Raw genomic sequence first — 17,777 nt, forward strand, 5'->3', positions numbered from 1 at the left:
GCTTGATGTCATTGATGTGAGGTGGAGTTTGTACTACATACTGACATATTTAATTTGTGTTGTATGCTGTTACTTTGAAGATTTCTTCTCATACATGTATCTAGTGCTATGAATTTCTCCTTATGTACTGCTTTAGTACCATTCCCCAAATCCTGATACATTGTGTTTTTCTCTTTGGTTTTGTTCAAAATACCTTCTAATTTACTTTTTCGTTTCTTCTATGATCTTCTATGATCTGTGGTTTATTTAGAAGTGTGTTATTTAGTTCCCAGTATCTGAGGAACTTGTCCAAGGGGTTTTCTGTTCATGATTTCTAATGTAATTCCGTTGTGTTTGAAAACATAACTTGTGACCTGAATCATTTAAATTTATTGAGACTTCTTTTATGGCTCAGTATGTGATAAGTCTTCCATGTGCAGCTGAATATGTGTTCTGTGTTTACTGAGTGGAATGACATAGATGAGGCAATCAGTAAATTTATTCTACTACCTGTCCTTTTTTGTCCTTATTTCCTCCTAATTTGTGTTAATTACACTGTTGGGACATTCATGGTATATATATCTTGTGCTGACTGATCTCTGGTTCTTTTTCATCTTCATGTTCACTGACAGTCCTGTTGCCATAGTTGTCCCAGTCATCTCTTGGTTGGCTTAAGTCAGTCTTGTAGTGTTTTCTTAGAAACAGTCATAAATAACTGTTCCCTAGTTATAGAATGTTTGTAGCCTTTATTTTTTTTTAATTAATTAATTTATTTTGAGAGAGAGAAAGAGAGAATCGCAAGCAAGCTCTGTGCTGTCAACACAGAGCCTGATGCAGGGCTTGAACTCAATGAACCATGAGATCATGACCTAAACCAAAACCGAGAGTCAGACAGTTAACTGATTCAGCCACCCAGGCATCTCTGTTTGTAATCTTTATATTTGAACAGTTTGGATGGATATAAAAATCATTGGGTCCAGCTTTGTTTACTTTAAGAATCTTTGTAAAACTAAGAGAGAGTTCTACTGTCTTCTGGCATTGAATGTACAAAAGTATGAGGCCAGTTCAATTTTTTCCCCATTGCAAGTGACTTAATATTTTTGCCTGGCCATGCAGAGTACTTTTCTTCATTTCTGAAATTCAAGAACTCTAGTATATTTAAGAACTCTATTATAACTTCTTAGTGTTGATCTTTCATGGTCCACTTACCTGGGATACTCTGAGCCAACTCAACACATAGGTTTAATTTTGATAGTTTTATGTTGTTTATATACTTATTATAGTTTTCTTGGGTTATGTAGACCTATTTACATAGATCGTATATTCCTACATTGAAAGATAGGTCTGTAAGTTTGCTTGTTCTAAACAGCCAACTAATGGCAACAGTAAAGGAAAAAAGAAAGAATAATGCATAATCTTAACATGATCAGTTTTCAGTGGAATGTTATATAAAAGCACTTTAAAAAAGCAACTTCTTTTATAAAATTAAAGTCTTGCTCAATTGTAGAAAGAAAAATAAAGGTTATTTATTGCAAATCAGCTAGGGAAACCAAAATTAAAGATGCTTGAACTGGTATTAATACTCATATCCCTCTCACTGATGCTTAGTCACTGTATATTTCTAGGGATATTATAGATGCTAAACACTTTATTGGTCCTTAAGCGTTATCAGGCAAGTTCTAGTGTAGGGGCCTTTATACTTCTTGGTGTCTCTGCTTATGATCTTTCTCTTAAATACCCACATAATTTCCTCTCCTCCTTCAGCTGATCAAATGGATATATATACATAGGGTTTGTTCCTCAATCAGCCCTGGTCTTACTCTTAAATAGTCCAACAATGTTTTGTTTAATATTTTATGCATGTGTCTATATCTCTGTTATGTTAAATAACAATCAAAGGGGGATGAAATTAAAGTACAAAAATGAACAGCCCTGGCAAAAAGAGGAAGTATAGGTGGTAGTGGATGATAACATCTTACATTTACTAGGACTAGGGTCAGGGTGTCTTGGATTTACTTCCTCTGACAAAGAGTGACTTCACCATGTAGCCGCCTTTCTCCTGGATTTCTTAATTGTATGTGTCTCTTCTTCTATCAGATTTACTATATTTTAAGTATGTTTATTAATATGAAAACATTTGACTTCATTATTAATATGTTGTGGTTAAGATATCATCTCAGAATAACACATATGCCTCGCTTCTAGCATATTCTGTGTGATCAGGTTACAAGTATGTATTGGAAATCAATGAGAACTGAAATATTAACAATAAGAAAAATTTTATTTAAAAAAATTTTAATGTGTATTTTTAAGAAAGAGAGAGAGACAGAGACAGAGAATGAGCAGGGGAGGGGCAGAGAGAAGGAGAGACAGAGTCCAAAGCAGGCTCCAGGCTCTGAGCCGTCAGCACAGAGCCCAATATGGGGCTTAAACTCCTGAACCGCAAGGTCATGACCTGAGCCGAAGTTGGCCACTTAACCAACTGAGCCATCCAGGTGCCCCAACAATAAGAAAAAATTTAATATTTTATTTATTTTTATATGCTTTGATAGTTTTCAGCAAACGGAGTATTTGTAACTGTTAATCCAAATGGCAAAGTGAATAAGTAATGTTTATTATAATTTTTTATAATATTGTCATTTTTTTAAGTTTATTATTTTGAGAGAGACAGAGACAGAGCGCCCAAGAATGGGAAGGACAGAGAGAGAGAGAGAGAGAATGAGAATCCCAAGCAGGGTCCTATGCTCTCAGCACAGAGTCCTATGTGGGGCCCATACTCACAAACCATGAGATTATGACCTGAGCTGTAATCAAGAGTCAGACAATCAACTGAGCCACTCAGGTGCCCCTATAATACTGTCATTTATTATTATTAAAATAATTACTTTGCCTTTTCCATCCCTCTCATCCCCAGTATTTTGTATAGCAGAAGGTTGAGATTTGGTGAGAAATTTGAACATTTGGGTCTTGGTCTGTTATAAATCTCAACAGTCTTAATTGACCTTTGAGATTCTTCCTCTTGTTTATTGGAGAAGAGAAATTCACCCCAAAACATTTAGCAGCAAACTAACTGGAATATGGTTCTTCTGATACTTTTCCTTTTTTTCCTAGTCTACTTCTTGAAAAGTATAACTTAAAATGAAAAACAAACAAACAAAAATGAACACCTGTCCTGCACAGTTGATTTGAGTCCTGAGCAGCTGCTCTACTCTCTTTTTTCTGGACCAGAGAAACTTGCCCTAATTCACAATTGAAATGAGATCTTTTACTTGTCACCTGACAGTCAGTTTTCTAAAAATCACTTTATTTCCTTGCCTTTTTTTTCTTACAAGTAGACCAAGATGTTTTTATCCCTTTCTTTAATTAACATGAACCCTCCTAGAGTAGTTATCACTGGTTGGCAGTAGTCACTGCCATTTACACCTTGTTCTGTGAAGAAGAGGCAGAAGGAAGTGGGGAGGAGACAGCTGGTTGCAGTTAAGTGAGAGAGTACTTAAAAACATATTTACAGTCTCTCTGATTTAACTGTTAGTCTACCCTGCTGAGTAAAAAGTATATTCTCTTTCATGTAAATATTTTCTCATTCAAGAGTCAGTTATGACTAAAGAAAATAATTAAACTTCGTTACAGCAGTCATTTTGTTTCGTTAAAGCCTTCTGAGATAACTCTGGTGATTTTCTGAAACCAGTGGTGGATAGTGGTGAAAGGTCTGAAATTGGAAAAAATGTTTTATTTTCTATTTCTTCTCAAATGAGATAAAGAAAGAAATCTGCAACAAGACCTGGCCTTCGAGGCTGGAGCACAGAACAATTCAGAGATATTTTGTTGCACTGGGCTCTGAAGAAATGTTACAGTAATTATGGTTATAGCAACAAGTAGAGTTTTAATAATTACGTTTTAGGTAATTGCAGTGCAACTTCATATTGCAGCTTTACTAGTTTTCTTTTTAATTGTGGCATTCTTAAAGGTTTTCATTTAAGAATTCTTTATATTGCTTGCTTTTCAGGTTGATATTAGTTTCTTCACCATTTCTGGAAAAAAAAAAACCTTTGACATTATTTAATCATTAAAACTGTGTGTCTTTTCCGATTTGTTTTTTTTTTTTTTGAGACTTTGTTAAAATAAGATTAAGATCATTTGAGTAAGAAATTTACTCAAAAGTTATACTGAATTAACCTAAAGATGCTGATTATATTTGCTGAAGTTAAAAGCATCCAATTTTAATTCATAGCCATTTGATGTTGCTGTAATTTAAAAATCTGACAGCATAAGAAAGCAAGCTGTCAGAGCAGAGCACAGAACAACTTACATTTAAAGTTAAGCACTTAAAGCTAAATGCCAGTGATTGGCAGTGATCAGCCTACATTTATACACAGAAGCTCAGCAACATTGATTTTATTTCTTAGTCACAATGGCTCAACATTAAAGCAAGCTATGGCTTGATTTCTAGGCTGTGGTTTAGTTTGTGGTAAAACCTGCTTACTGAAAGAGGTTAGAGTTGAAACCACTGCAGCGGGTCAATCACAGTAAATATCAGATTTCTGATGTCCAGGTTTTTTGTCTGGCACAAGAGAGTTTTGATATTTCACCCTTCTTTTTTTTTGAGAGTAATGGATTTTGGCAAAATGTGGATGACTCTGAACATGCCATGCTCTCAGTAAAGTGGTAAGGGCTTCACAAATGTGAGCTGTTCATCAGAACAGCATATTCTTACAGATTACAGTTTTGGAAGTTCAACTTCTTCTACCCCACCAAAAAAAGGAAAAAGAAAAAGTTCAAGAAAGTTGGAGGTACTATTTTTGCTTAAATAACCACTAATTTCTGTATTAGATAATGTCATGTGGCATTTTGACTACATCATTTTCATTTTGTAAATTGTTTTAATGTTTATTTTTGAGGGGCGCCTGGGTGGCTCAGTCGGTTGAGCGACGGACTTCGGCTCAGGTCATGATCTCACGGTGTGTGAGTTCGAGCCCCGCGTCAAGCTCTGTGCTGACAGCTCAGAGCCTGGAGCCTGCTTCTGATTCTATGTCTCCCTGTCTCTCTGCCCCTCCCCCACTCATGCTCTGTCTCTCTCTGTCTCAGAAATAAATAAACATAAAAAAAAAATTATATAAATAAATAAATAAATAAATAAATAAATAAATAAATAATGTTTATTTTTGAGAGAGAGCACAAGCACAAGAGGGGCAGAGAGGGAGATACAAGATGGTATTTATTTTTGAGAAAGACAGAGACAGAGTGCAAGCAGGGGAGGAGGGGCAGAGAGAGACACACACACAGAATCTGAAGCAGGCTCCAGGCTCTGAGTTGTTATCAGTGAGCCGGATGGGAGAGCTCAAACTCCTGAACCGTGAGATCATGACCTGAGCTGAAGGCAGGTGCTTAATCCACTGAGCCACCCAGGCTCCCCTCATTTTATAATGTTTAAAGAAACCTGTTCTAACTTTTTATTTTTATTTTTATTTATTTATTTATTTATTTGAGAGAGAAAGAGAAAGCACATGAGTGGGGAAGGGCAGAAACAGAGGGAGAGAGAATCCCAAGCAGGCTCCATGCTCAGCAGGAGCCCGAAGTGGGGCTTGATCTCTGGAATCCTGAGATCATGACGTGAGCTGAAATCAACAGTCAGACACTTAACTGACTGAGCCACCCAGGCACCCCCATTCATACTTTTTAATACTGTAGAAACTAAAACAATTTACTGTTTGTCCTCCTCTCTCTATTAGGGAGCAAAATGTAAAATCTTAAAATATATGAGATGCTTTTCTTTGGTTCTCATTTTAAAATAGGGAGGGAAGGAAGGAAGAAATATTTTATTCTTTGCCTCTCCCATGCCCTATGGCCACTATAGCTACAAGGCTGGTCAAGGTGGAAATTTTTCTACACGCAGTGATAACATCTGATTTTAAAGAGCTTCAAAATGTTATAGTAAAAGTTTAATTTGCTATATGAAGTTAAAGGCAAAAAAGGCAGTCAAACTTAGGGAAAAAAATGGAAGTAAGACAGACCATCCCTTTCTGTCCTTCATACCACTGCTTTGCCTGTGGAAGAAACCTGTTTCATTTAATAAAAGGCTGAAGCATTTGCCAAGGAGTCTTTGAAATCTGCCTGAAGAGTAAAGTGCAAAGACTCCATAATTTTGTTCCATCAGTTGACATGCTTCATTCAATCACTGTTAAGAGTAGAATAGTACAGAAATACAATATTTTAAACATTTTAAATTCTGATCAAGACCTAGAAGCTTTCTCTAATAACAAAAGATTAGTTATGGTAACCAAATTCTAAATGCTTATCAACTTAAAAGCCCAATAAATAGAAGCAGATTCCTAAAATTTATCGTCCAAAAGCAAAATAACTTTTGAATTTCTCACTTTCAAAATCAGAATAGGGGCACTTGGGTGGCTTAGTCAGTTAAGCATCTGCCGGTTAAGCATCAGGCTTTTAATTTCGGTTCAGGTCATGATCTCATGGTTTTTTAGATCATCCCCCACTTCGGGTTCTGTGTGCACTCGCTCATGCGCGCTCTCTCTCTCTCTCTCAAAATAAATAAATAAATAAACATTAAAGAAAAAAAGATAGTATGAGTGAAGGCCTGCTGTGTGCTTAGCACTGAAGCATACTCTGTGGGGAGATAGAAATATGTAAGGTCTGTTACTTAAAGGGTTTTGTCTATTGGGTGGAGGTAACTCCTCTATGAAATGACAACATAAAAACAAGTATAATTAAATGCCATCTTATAGTGAAAACAGTATGCAGCCATAAGTCCAGTGTACAGGAAAATCAATGAGATCTTGATGGAATGGCCAGGGAAAGCTTCATAAATGAATGAATCTGTTGGACTCTGTATGGAATAAAAATGTATTCCACGAGCACTACAGCATGGACCAACAGCATGGGAGTAAGAATGAACATATTTTGCTTCTGTGTCAAGAGGTATAACAAGCAAACTGGAGCACAATCAGTAGAGATCTTGAAGAATGATTACTTGATATAAGGAGCCCTCTGAGTTTGATTCTTGCTTTGCCAGTAACTAGTTGGTGGCTTTGGTAAGTCTCTTCCCATATCTTATGCTAAAGTCCATGCTTCTTACCCTCAGATGGTTCTTTCTGCTGTTTCTTAGGTATTTTATCATCTTTTGCCTTTTTTCTTTTTAATCAGGGTGTCTATCTAAGAATTCAAACCACCACACTCTGTTTTTGCAGTTTATCTCGTATCTACCCTTTATGCAGAAGATGAGCCTCACAATGTAAAGTGTCCAAATGTCTTACCTCTACATTAGTATAAAACCTCTCCATAATGTAAAATATTCATTCAAAAAAAAGAATGGTAAAAGATTTTGCAGATTTTAAAATTAAAATACTTTAGAATTACAGATTTTTCTTTATCAAAATGTTTTTAAATGACAAAGCTATAGGGGCGCCTGGGTGGCTCAGTCAGTTGAGCGTCCGACTTCGGCTCAGGTCATGATCTCACAGTCTGTGAGTTCGAGCCCCATATGGGGCTCTGTGCTGATGGCTCGGAGCCTGGAGCCTGCTTCCGATTCTGTGTCTCCCTCTCTCTCTGCCCCTTCCCTGCTCATGCTCTGTCTCTCTCTGTCTCAAAAATAAATAAAAACATTAAGAAAAAAAATTTAAATAAATGACAAAGCTATAGAAAATTAGGAAAAGGCAAGTTCAAAGAAAAACATTTTAACCTTCTGTAATTCTACCACATAGAGATAACTTCAGTTTTGATATTTTCTTTCCACTCTTTTCCACTTGTTTTTTACATTGTTGAGATCATACAAAATGCATAATTTTTATTACCTTTTTTCACTTAACATCATAAAAGTCACATCTTAAAATTTTTGTAACATAATTTTAATAGGTATAGAATATAGCAGAATATAGACATGTTCTATAGAATAAAATCATGTTTTGACCATCTGTTATGTATCACTCATTGTGCTACATATCTTATTATGCACATTGTATTTAACCCTTAGAGCCACGCTGTGGAATATTTGGTGTTATCCCCACTTTATGGATGAGGAAATAGTCTCAGTTAAGTAACTTTCCCAGAGTCCTATAGATCATGTAAAATCCTTTGTTTTGTCTGACACTGTGGTGTCTCCAGTTTAAGTAATTCTTCATGTATTCTTGAGTAAATAGGTTGACCCCATTTTTGTCACTACAAATATGACTATAATTAACATTTCATCATAAAACAGCTTATTTTATTTTTGCCAACCCAACTTTTAAGAAACATTTGTATCATATTCAATGTTATAATACAGTAATAACAATAGTAAATATTATTCTTGCCCTTATTTCTATTCTCTAAATTCTCTGGGGCTTTGGAAAGTCCAAGCCTCAGCTTGTTTTTTTCCCCCTCCACAATTGACACATCTTACCAGAATGTCATTAGAAAGATTCTAGTGAAGCATCCTTAGTTAATTTAGAAAACATTTTAAAGACAAAATTAATTTGTTTTTGTTAAGTGATAGTTTTTATTGTTGCTTTTGAATTCAGTTTTCTGCCTATTGGAATCTTGCTTAAACAGAACCAGCAAACTATTGGTCCAGTTTCCAGACACTATCATAAGAAAGTAATGTAAATGACAATAACATACCTCTGGAATAGGTCTAATTACAATTCCTACAGGAATTGAAATGTTTGCTAAGTTTTTCTGCATTGTATAATGCTGGCTAGATTTATGGTATTGTCAGAATACTTTATGAATGACTAATTATTGTCTTGGAGATGTAAAGAGTAAGAATTGGCTCTGTTTAATCATTTTTTACAACTTTAATCACTGATCTCTTCAGCAAGAGGGAACGATGCAGATGAGTGATGACTAGATAGGATTATGAGGCATAGTGACCGCCCTCGTGGGGTTCCAGGGCTTAATTTGTGTTAAAAGCTAATTATGTGTTTTCTGTAAGTACTGTGGTAATGTTACATCTCAGAAAGAAAGTTACCCAATAACTTTCTGAGAAATGGTCAAAGCAAAGAGAAAGAAATGGGAAGACTTCAGAAAGTTGGTAGAAGTTGACAGACATCAAAATATTGGTCTCCAAAAAGTTAAGTGTGGCACAGGAGCTATCTACTGCTGTAATTTTTTTTAACACAGGTAATACTGTTCAATTTAAAACTAGAGGCTACATTTGATATTTAAACCTGGCCCATCTAAAAATGTGACAGCAACAGTTGTAATGTGAAGTCAGAAAAGAAATTAACCAGCCATGACAAATAGTTACATTGAACTAAATTCTTGTAACTGTTACCTTTTTTTTTTCCCCTTTCTGGTATCAAAAATAAACTTGTTCTCTAGTGTATTTGTTTGGGAAATCAAGTTTGATTAAATTTTTTATGATGGCAGGTATCCTCATATTCATCTATGTAAGCTTACATGTAACTTGCCAATAAACTAGCCTATATTTCTACTCTGCTTTTTAATGTATTCAGTTATAGCTAATTTGTGCTTAAATTGGTTATGCTTAGATTATTAAGAGAGAATATAACTTTAACTTTCTAAAAAAATTTTAATGTAAAGGAATTTAAAAGAAAAATTCAGAAATTTTTTACCATCAGGTTGATCTTCAGAAATTTTGGAACGTTTGTATTTAAACTCATGAAAAATACTGAACCTTTCCAATCTCACAAAATAATTGTGCATTTGTATTTTAAATAATGCCATTTTAGAAATTTGGAAATTTAGTTAAAATTACATGAACATTTTTATATATAACCATTGTTCTTTGTTGGATCAAGATCCCATATATACAAATGGGATAATTATTATAAATTTAAAAGATAAGGTACTTTGTCATTCAATTAGGCCATATCTAAATAGGTCAATTTGTTATTACAGTATGCCAATACTTTGTAATAATTCATTTTTAAAATTGACTTTATGACTGTGTATTTCATTATTTCTCTAAGACAAGTGGACACAAAAGTGGTTTCAGTTTCATCCTAATTGAAAGGGTAGTGTGTAGTTCCTTGGTGCTAGGAATTAAGGATCCTGCTGAAATAGTACTTCACAGTAATTCATATTACTGCCAGGGAGAGTGACAAGTTCATCAGATTAAAAAAAAAAAAAATTCTTTTTTGTGTTCACAGGAAACCTGTCCAGTTTAAGTCGTCTTGGTCTGAGATACAACAGATTGTCAGCAATACCCAGATCCTTGGCAAAATGCAGTGCCCTTGAAGAGCTGAATTTAGAGAACAATAACATTTCTGCTCTACCAGAGGTGAGAGGTGGTAAATCTTTACAGCTGGGTGAATAATTTGATTATTGAGATTGTTTAAATAATGAGCATGCTACAGACATTTAGCCACCACTAAGATAAATATTCCAAAGAAGAAAGAATAGGTATGATTATAGGAACACACTAATTTTTTTTCTTTTTTTATGTATAAAAGAGAGAAACTAAAGTGAGAGATCAATGGCTACTTTCCCGTAGAAATCTTTCTTGTGTCATTTTGGAATTGACAGAAAATGCTATTAAGGAAAAGTTGTATGGTTAGTTGTTTTAAAACTCTACCCCACCCAGTTCAGTTATTTTAAGAAGTCCTATAGAAAGATCATACAAGAAAGGAATGAGCTACATAGAATAGAACATACTATTTATTAATCAGATTAATATTAGCCACAACACTTCCATGACCCATATTATTACCCTGCGTATACAATAATATTAAAGCCTGTTTAGCATATGCCAGTCACCAAAATTTGTTATTTTTTAACACATTGTTTTTAATTTGGGTTTTGTTCTATGAAAAAATATTTTCACTTATTTTGCTTAGAGATTTATTGGGCAGAATGCAATATTCTTTTGTCTTCTTTTGCGATATATTATTTTATCATACCCACAACTTGTATGTTTGCTTATGGTTATTCAAGCATAATATCTTACTGTAGTATTCTAACAAATAAAAGAATGGAATTATGGACTTGATTGAGCTTTGCAAAAAAGTCTTTTTTTCCTAAGAATTAAAAATGTTTGATATAAGTGAACTTTTAGACTATTTCTAGTTTTCCCGTGTGTGTGTGTGTGTGTGTGTGTGTGTGTGTGTGTGTGTATTTGAATTTAAAATAAAGGTACTTTGGGGGCGCCTGGGTGGCTCAGTCGGGTAAGTGTCCCAACTTTGCCTCAGGTCACGATCTCACAGTTTGCGACTTTGAGCCCAGCATTGGACCCTGTGCTGACAGCTCAGAGCCTGGAGCCTGCTTTGGATTGTGTGTCCCCCCTCTCTCTCTGCCCCTCCCATGCTGGCGCGTGTGCACTTGCTCTCTCTGTCTCTCTCTGTCTGTTTCTCTCAAAAATAAATAAACGTTAAAAATAAAGTTGCTTTGGGTGGATATTTTCAGATACATACTATGATTTATAACAATTTGAGTACATGAAGCTATGAGCTTGTAGTGATTAGTTTATAAAATAAATGTATTTAATTGACTTCTTAGGGATACAGAAAAAAGTAGTACCTATTAATTTTGCTTCTGTTATTCTGGCTGTTTGGATTTTTAGAAGACTGATCAGAGTACAAAAATGAGTTTTCCAGGATTGTAGTCTTCTAGGAGGGACCAGTTACTGCCACTGCTGTGTGACAGTATCTCACCCTGCGTTGTAAATAGGATAAGGAATAGAATCCACAGATTGTAGATACAGCCCTAACAGCTAGACTGTCTGGATTTTTGTCTTTCTTTGCTAGCGGTAATTTAGAATGGTAAAAATGGGTGGGGTTCTACTATTTAATATCATTCCCTTTGCTAACAGTAATTAGCACAGTATTTAGACCTTGTTGGGATTCTTTTAGGATGTGAGCTTAAATAAGATTGACTACTTTTACAATGTCTGTAAGACTAAATACAAAGACTGGGTACTTATTAAATTTCAAAAAGTGAGAAAATTTAAAAATTTTTTTTATATCCACTTATATGTGGGGGGAAACTAATAATTATTGGTATCTCTTAAGATACAGACATTGTGCTAAGTAGTTTCACATAAAATATTTGCGACTGAAATTAGTCAAGATTTATTTTTGATAAGAGAATTATAAAGAGAACAGCTCTCTTCAGTCTTGCTGTGGAAGAAGTGGTGTGTGCGTGTGTGTGCACATGTATCTAAACTGGCCTGTTTTCAGATAGAGAAGCTCTGGGGAAAATCCTTGACTGGCCTTGTCCAAATCTGGGAAAGCATTAAGTCTCAAATAAGTACTTAAAAAAAGTGGTCTGTGTGCTTTGGAAGCAGCATATTCCTAATGCAAATATGTAATTATCTGCATTTATAATGAGCACAGTAAGGAAAACAATAAAATCCATTAGACAGCACTTACTAGACATTCAAGCTGGGTTAGGCATGTAAAATCAGGAAAGTGGTTTTCAGTTGGGGCTCATGGCTGAAATCAGAACCAGCAAAATGACTATATACTTTTCCATTTGATGACTGTCTGAAAATAGACTAGTTTTAATGTGGACACAAACACATAAAAAGGAATGTAATAAATTCAAGCACATGAGCTTAAGGTATAAGGCTAGGAGCTCTACATGGATTATCCCATTCAATTCTTCACTATAATCGTACTAATTATTGAGGTATTATCAGCTAGGAAGGGTAATTAGACTTAAGGAGAGTTAGGTTTTTGGCCAAATTTGTTACCTTAACTATTTTTCTGGGAGTACTGTGAGATACATATTGATTGTCTAATTCACTAAAAGTTACAAAACTGGTAAGTGGAAGTCCTAAGTGGGGATCCACATGTGTCTGACTTTAAAACAATGGTGAGCAACTGCAAAGCTTCATCATATGACCTAGGAATGAAAGGTTGGAGACCTGCCTTCTTGTTGCCACTTTTTAGATACCCTCAGTTGTTTGCAAAGAATGTCCATAAAGTTAGCTGTAAGAATAATAAAAATAACATTTTTGCCATGAGACTCAAAACTTTGTGCATTGTTTCTGTAAAGTAGGATGTAGACATTTTTCTTGAATTGACTGCCATGCGGTTTTCTCACCACTCTTACCTGAGCTCTTCCTTTTATCTGTGCACATCAGTAGACAAATGTTGAAAGCTTCTTAACGTTAAGAATAAAGAACAAGTTTCAGTTCACCATATAATTATACCTTCAATTACATAGTTATTTCATTCCTTCGGCTGGCCTTGCAAATCAGCTGACACTTCAGGTACTAAGTCTTCAGTTTTCTCATGGTATACAGCTGGTATTTGAGCACTATTTAAAATAACACACCTCACATGGTTTGTTTCTTCCCTGCTTTCACTGTTTGTTCTACCTCTGAATATTTAAATTTTTTCCATCCTTCAAGATGTCAGTCTCTTCCTGCTTTTCCAGTTATTCCAGTATTCCTTCTTTTCTTTAAATTTAAATAGAGAAGGGACTTATAATTTAAGCACTTATTATATACTAGAGATTGTAAAGCTATGTATTTTATCTCTTTAAAGTGTCTCCACTACAACTTATAAAATAAGGCATCATCATTTTACAAAGGAATTAATTAAGGCTTGGAGAAATATTTTGCCCAAAGTCACAAGCTACTGAAAGATAGAGCCAGAATTCAGAACTATTTTATAGCCTATACCAGTGTTTCTCAAATATTAATGGGGCTACAAATCACTTGGGAATCTTGTTAAGATTCATATCGATTCTGTAGGAGTGGGACCTAAGAGTCTAGATTTCTAACAAGCTAATGCTACTTTTCTTTCAAACATACTTTGAGTAACAAGAGTCAATTACATGTAATTTATTATTGATTATACAGTTATGTATTATTTTTTTTACTATCCGTGTGCTTTATTTCTCTAAATAGGGTTTAGTCTTTTTAATGGCAGAGATTGTTTTGTAATACCTGAACACCTCACACTGTGGTTACATGGTAGGAGGCTGAAGTAAGGGGATATGGGGCTATTCTGTGCAGTAAACACTGGATTGATAGATGGATATTTCCCTCTGAAATTTTCCCATATGGAAAAACAATATTATGTAATATCAGGAAGTGTTATCTTCTGAATCGAATATTCCTTAGAGGAGCCATTAAATTACTGCATAACAGCTTACTCTGACCCAGGTATTATGTTAATAATAATTTAGAGGATAATTAACTCAGACCTGAATAGGTTTGGTCACATAGCAAGTGGCAGGGCCGGGACTCAGACCCAGGACTGTCGGATGCCAAAGATTCTGCTCTGCAAATTTCTTAAACTGGACGCTCAGCAGATAACCTCTTACAGACATATTTTCTTCATTGAGTGTTTTAAATAAGCTGAAGCCAATGAATAAAAATCAGAGTTTATATGAGTTTTCTGTTCTTTGTAAAATCTGAAAATCTGACTGTTGGCTTCACATTCCTATAAGGCAACAATTAGCTAGAGCTGAGTAGTGACTGCTCTATATGAGGCATTACAGAGCCATCCCAACCAGTCTCTGTCATTTGTTACCTGTAAGGCCCTTTGAGGCATTTGTGACTGTTGCTCTGTACTCTGAAGTAAATCTTGTTACAGTTCTGATTCCTATGTTTATTTTATTTGTTTACAGAGTCTTCTATCAAGTCTTGTGAAACTGAACAGTTTGACCTTAGCTAGAAATTGCTTCCAGTTATATCCAGTAGGTGGTCCATCTCAGTTTTCCACCATCTATTCCCTCAACATGGAACACAATCGAATCAATAAAATCCCATTTGGAATTTTCTCCAGAGCAAAAGTATTAAGTAAGCTAAATATGAAGGTAAGCCTCTGTTTGTATTGAGGGGGAACAATTTGCTCCTATTACTAGTACTTCTATTAATATTGGCATTTTCTCTATCAGTGTGGAGAATAGGTACTTGTGTTTTGCTGATGGGGTCTAAACTGATAATGATAGTTCAGGGCAATTTGTATTAGATAACAAATATTTTAGCATTTTGTCCTAAAGAAATAATCATGAATGTCCATAAAAGCACAGTTGTAGTGATATTTATTATAGAGCTTTCTATTTAACTGTTTAATTGGTACCAACTTAATAAAGATTTCATTTTTTAAAACTCCTATATCTTCAATGGAATTCTCTGAAGTCATTAAAAATAATACTCTAGTTAGGAGAATATTAAATGCCAGTTGAAACATTCTCGGTTTATTAACTAGAAAAAAGTTACAGCATGCAAGACTTTCCACAGTTTTTAAAAACTATTCTTAACGTTCATAATTAAATACTAGATATCTGTAGATTTATATGTATACATATAACCAACATTTATCAAAATGTTTATTTTTGGATATCAGAACTATGGATGGTCTTTTTTATTGAGGAATAACTGACATTGTATTTCAGTTGTACAACATAATGGTTCAATATTTGTATATTGGGAAATGATCATCACAATAAGTCTACTTAGCACTGATCGCCATGCATACTTACAGAATTTTTTTTTCTTGTGATGAGAACTTCTAAGATTTAGTCTCTTAACAACTTTCAGATATGTAATACAGTATTATTAACTGTAGCTGCCATGCTGTATCTGACAGCGTCATGACTTATTTTGACTCTGTTCACCTAGTTTTCCCACCTAACCTTCACCTCTGACAACCATCAATATGTTCTTTTTATTTTTGAGTTTGGTGTTTTGTTTTGTTTTGATTCTGCATAAGTGAGATCATATGGTATCTGTCTTTCTCCATCTGATTTACTTCACTGAACATGATGCTCTCAAGGTCCATTCATGTTGTCACAAATGACAAGATTTTTTATGGCTGAATACTGTGTGTGTGTGTGTGTGTGTGTGTGTGTGTGTGTGTGTACTGAAACTTCTTTATTCATTCATCTGTGAACACTTAGGTTGCTTCTGTATCTTGGCTATCATAAATAATGCTGCAATGAACAGGGGGATGCATATGTCTTTTTGAGTTAATGTTGTCATTTCCTTCAGATAAATACCAAGAAGTGGGATTGGGGGATTATATGGTAATTCTACTTTTGATTTTTTGAGGAACCTCCATACCATTTTCCATAGTTGCTGCACCCATTTACATTCCCACCAACAGTGCACAAAGGTTCTCTTATTTTTCTTATCTTCACCAATACTTGTTGTTTCTTGTCTTTTTGCTAACAACCATTCTGATAGGTGTGAGATGGTACCTCATTGTGGTTTTGATTTGCATTTTCCTGATGACTAGTGATGTTGAACATCTTTTCATGTACCTGTTGGCCATCTGTATGTCTTTGGGAAAATGTCTATCCACATCTGCTGCCTATTTTTTAATCGGATTGTTCTTTTGCTATTGAGTTACAGGGATTCTTCATATATTTTGCATGTTAACCCCTTATGAGATACATTACTTGGAAGTATTTTCTTTTGATGGGTGATCTTTAGTTTCTTTTTGCTTATCTACATTCTCTACAGTGAATATGTTTCACATTTATAATAAAAAAGGAGGAACGAAATGAAACCTGATTTTTCCAACGATTTAATTTATAGTGAATAAACTTTAGGCTGAGAGGTGATAAATAAATTGGCCATATAGCTAATTTATGGCTGAAGTGTAGGAATCCAGGAGACCTAGATTTCCTGCTTCCAGGTATAAGTGTTCTTTCTGTTGTATCTTACTACATTCTTTTATCTTTGGTGAACTATTTCAGCATAATTGTGGTTCTTTAAACTGTAGTCTAAATGTACAATTTATGGATTCTATCTATACTTGTTCATACATATTTATTATTCTTTAGAAGTATATAAGTGAACTAGTGGAAATTCAAGATAATCTTATAATCTTAAGCAGGTATAAAATGTATTGTTCATCATTTCAGTTACATAAGATTTACCAGTGGTAATGGTATTAATTCTGAATGGTCAGTTTAATAAGAGGCTTAGAACAGCAGCAGTCCAGGTGTTCATTGGCTTTTGCATTTGGTGATACATTTTTATAGATATGACATTGTACTGTTAGCTTAGGAAGGCTTGTTGTTTTCAGTGAAATAAAAGTTTGAGCAGATCTTTGCCTTAATTTTTCTTCAATATGACAAATGTTTAATAAAACTTTTTTGAAAGAAGTCAAAATGAAACTTGACATTTTCCTCCTCATGTAAGCACCGGTAGTAAATTTTTTTTAATGAAAATGCCTTATACAATTAATTATCAGTAGTTAATAAGTTTAATTGTTACAGTGGGGCCACCTGGATGGCTCTCAGTCGGTTTAGCGTATGACTTCAGTTCAGGTTATGATCTCATGTTCGTGGCTTTGAGCCTTGCGTCATGCTCTGTGCTGACAGCTCAGAGCCTAGAGCCTGCTTTGGATTTTGTCTCTTTCTCTGCCCCTCTCCCACTTGCACTCCGTGTCTGTCTGTCTGTCTGTCTCTCTCTCTCTCTCTCTCTCTCTCTCTCAAAAATAAGCATTAAAGGGGTGCCTGGGTGGTGCAGTCGGTTAAGCGTCCGACTTCAGCCAGGTCACGATCTCGCGGCCCGTGAGTTCGAGCCCCGCGTCAGGCTCTGGGCTGATGGCTCAGAGCCTGGAGCCTGCTTCCGATTCTGTGTCTCCCTCTCTCTTTGCCCTTCCCCCGTTCATGCTCTGTCTCTCTCTGTCCCAAAAATAAATAAATGTTGAAAAAAAAAATTTAACAAAAATAAGCATTAAAAAATTTGTTTAATGTTATACTGAATAGGTAATAAATATAAATATTATAATAAAATAAAAACTTGGTTTCAAATGGATGTTTGCTACTTTAGATTTATGGATGGTTTTGTGTAAAATGAGACAAGTAATCCATGTATATTGCAGAAAAAATTTAAAATACAGATTAACAAAAAGGACATAAAATAATCCTACCAC

The 17,777-nt window shown here is 34.9% G+C and overlaps 1 protein-coding gene across 3 annotated transcripts in view; it reads left to right on the plus strand.

The window, feature by feature from the left end:
* Window positions 1-17,777, plus strand: part of SHOC2 (SHOC2 leucine rich repeat scaffold protein) — a 110,977-nt gene that overhangs the window by 84,049 nt on the left and 9,151 nt on the right. For all 3 annotated transcript variants that reach the window (XM_047824447.1, XM_047824448.1, XM_047824449.1), the window contains exons 4-5: window positions 10,086-10,216; window positions 14,515-14,703. In XM_047824447.1, the coding sequence (XP_047680403.1) occupies window positions 10,086-10,216; window positions 14,515-14,703 (320 nt within the window). The remainder of the gene's footprint in view (window positions 1-10,085; window positions 10,217-14,514; window positions 14,704-17,777) is intronic.

Source organism: Prionailurus viverrinus, chromosome D2, assembly GCF_022837055.1.
Source record: "Prionailurus viverrinus isolate Anna chromosome D2, UM_Priviv_1.0, whole genome shotgun sequence".
Classification (NCBI taxonomy): Eukaryota; Metazoa; Chordata; class Mammalia; order Carnivora; family Felidae; genus Prionailurus; species Prionailurus viverrinus.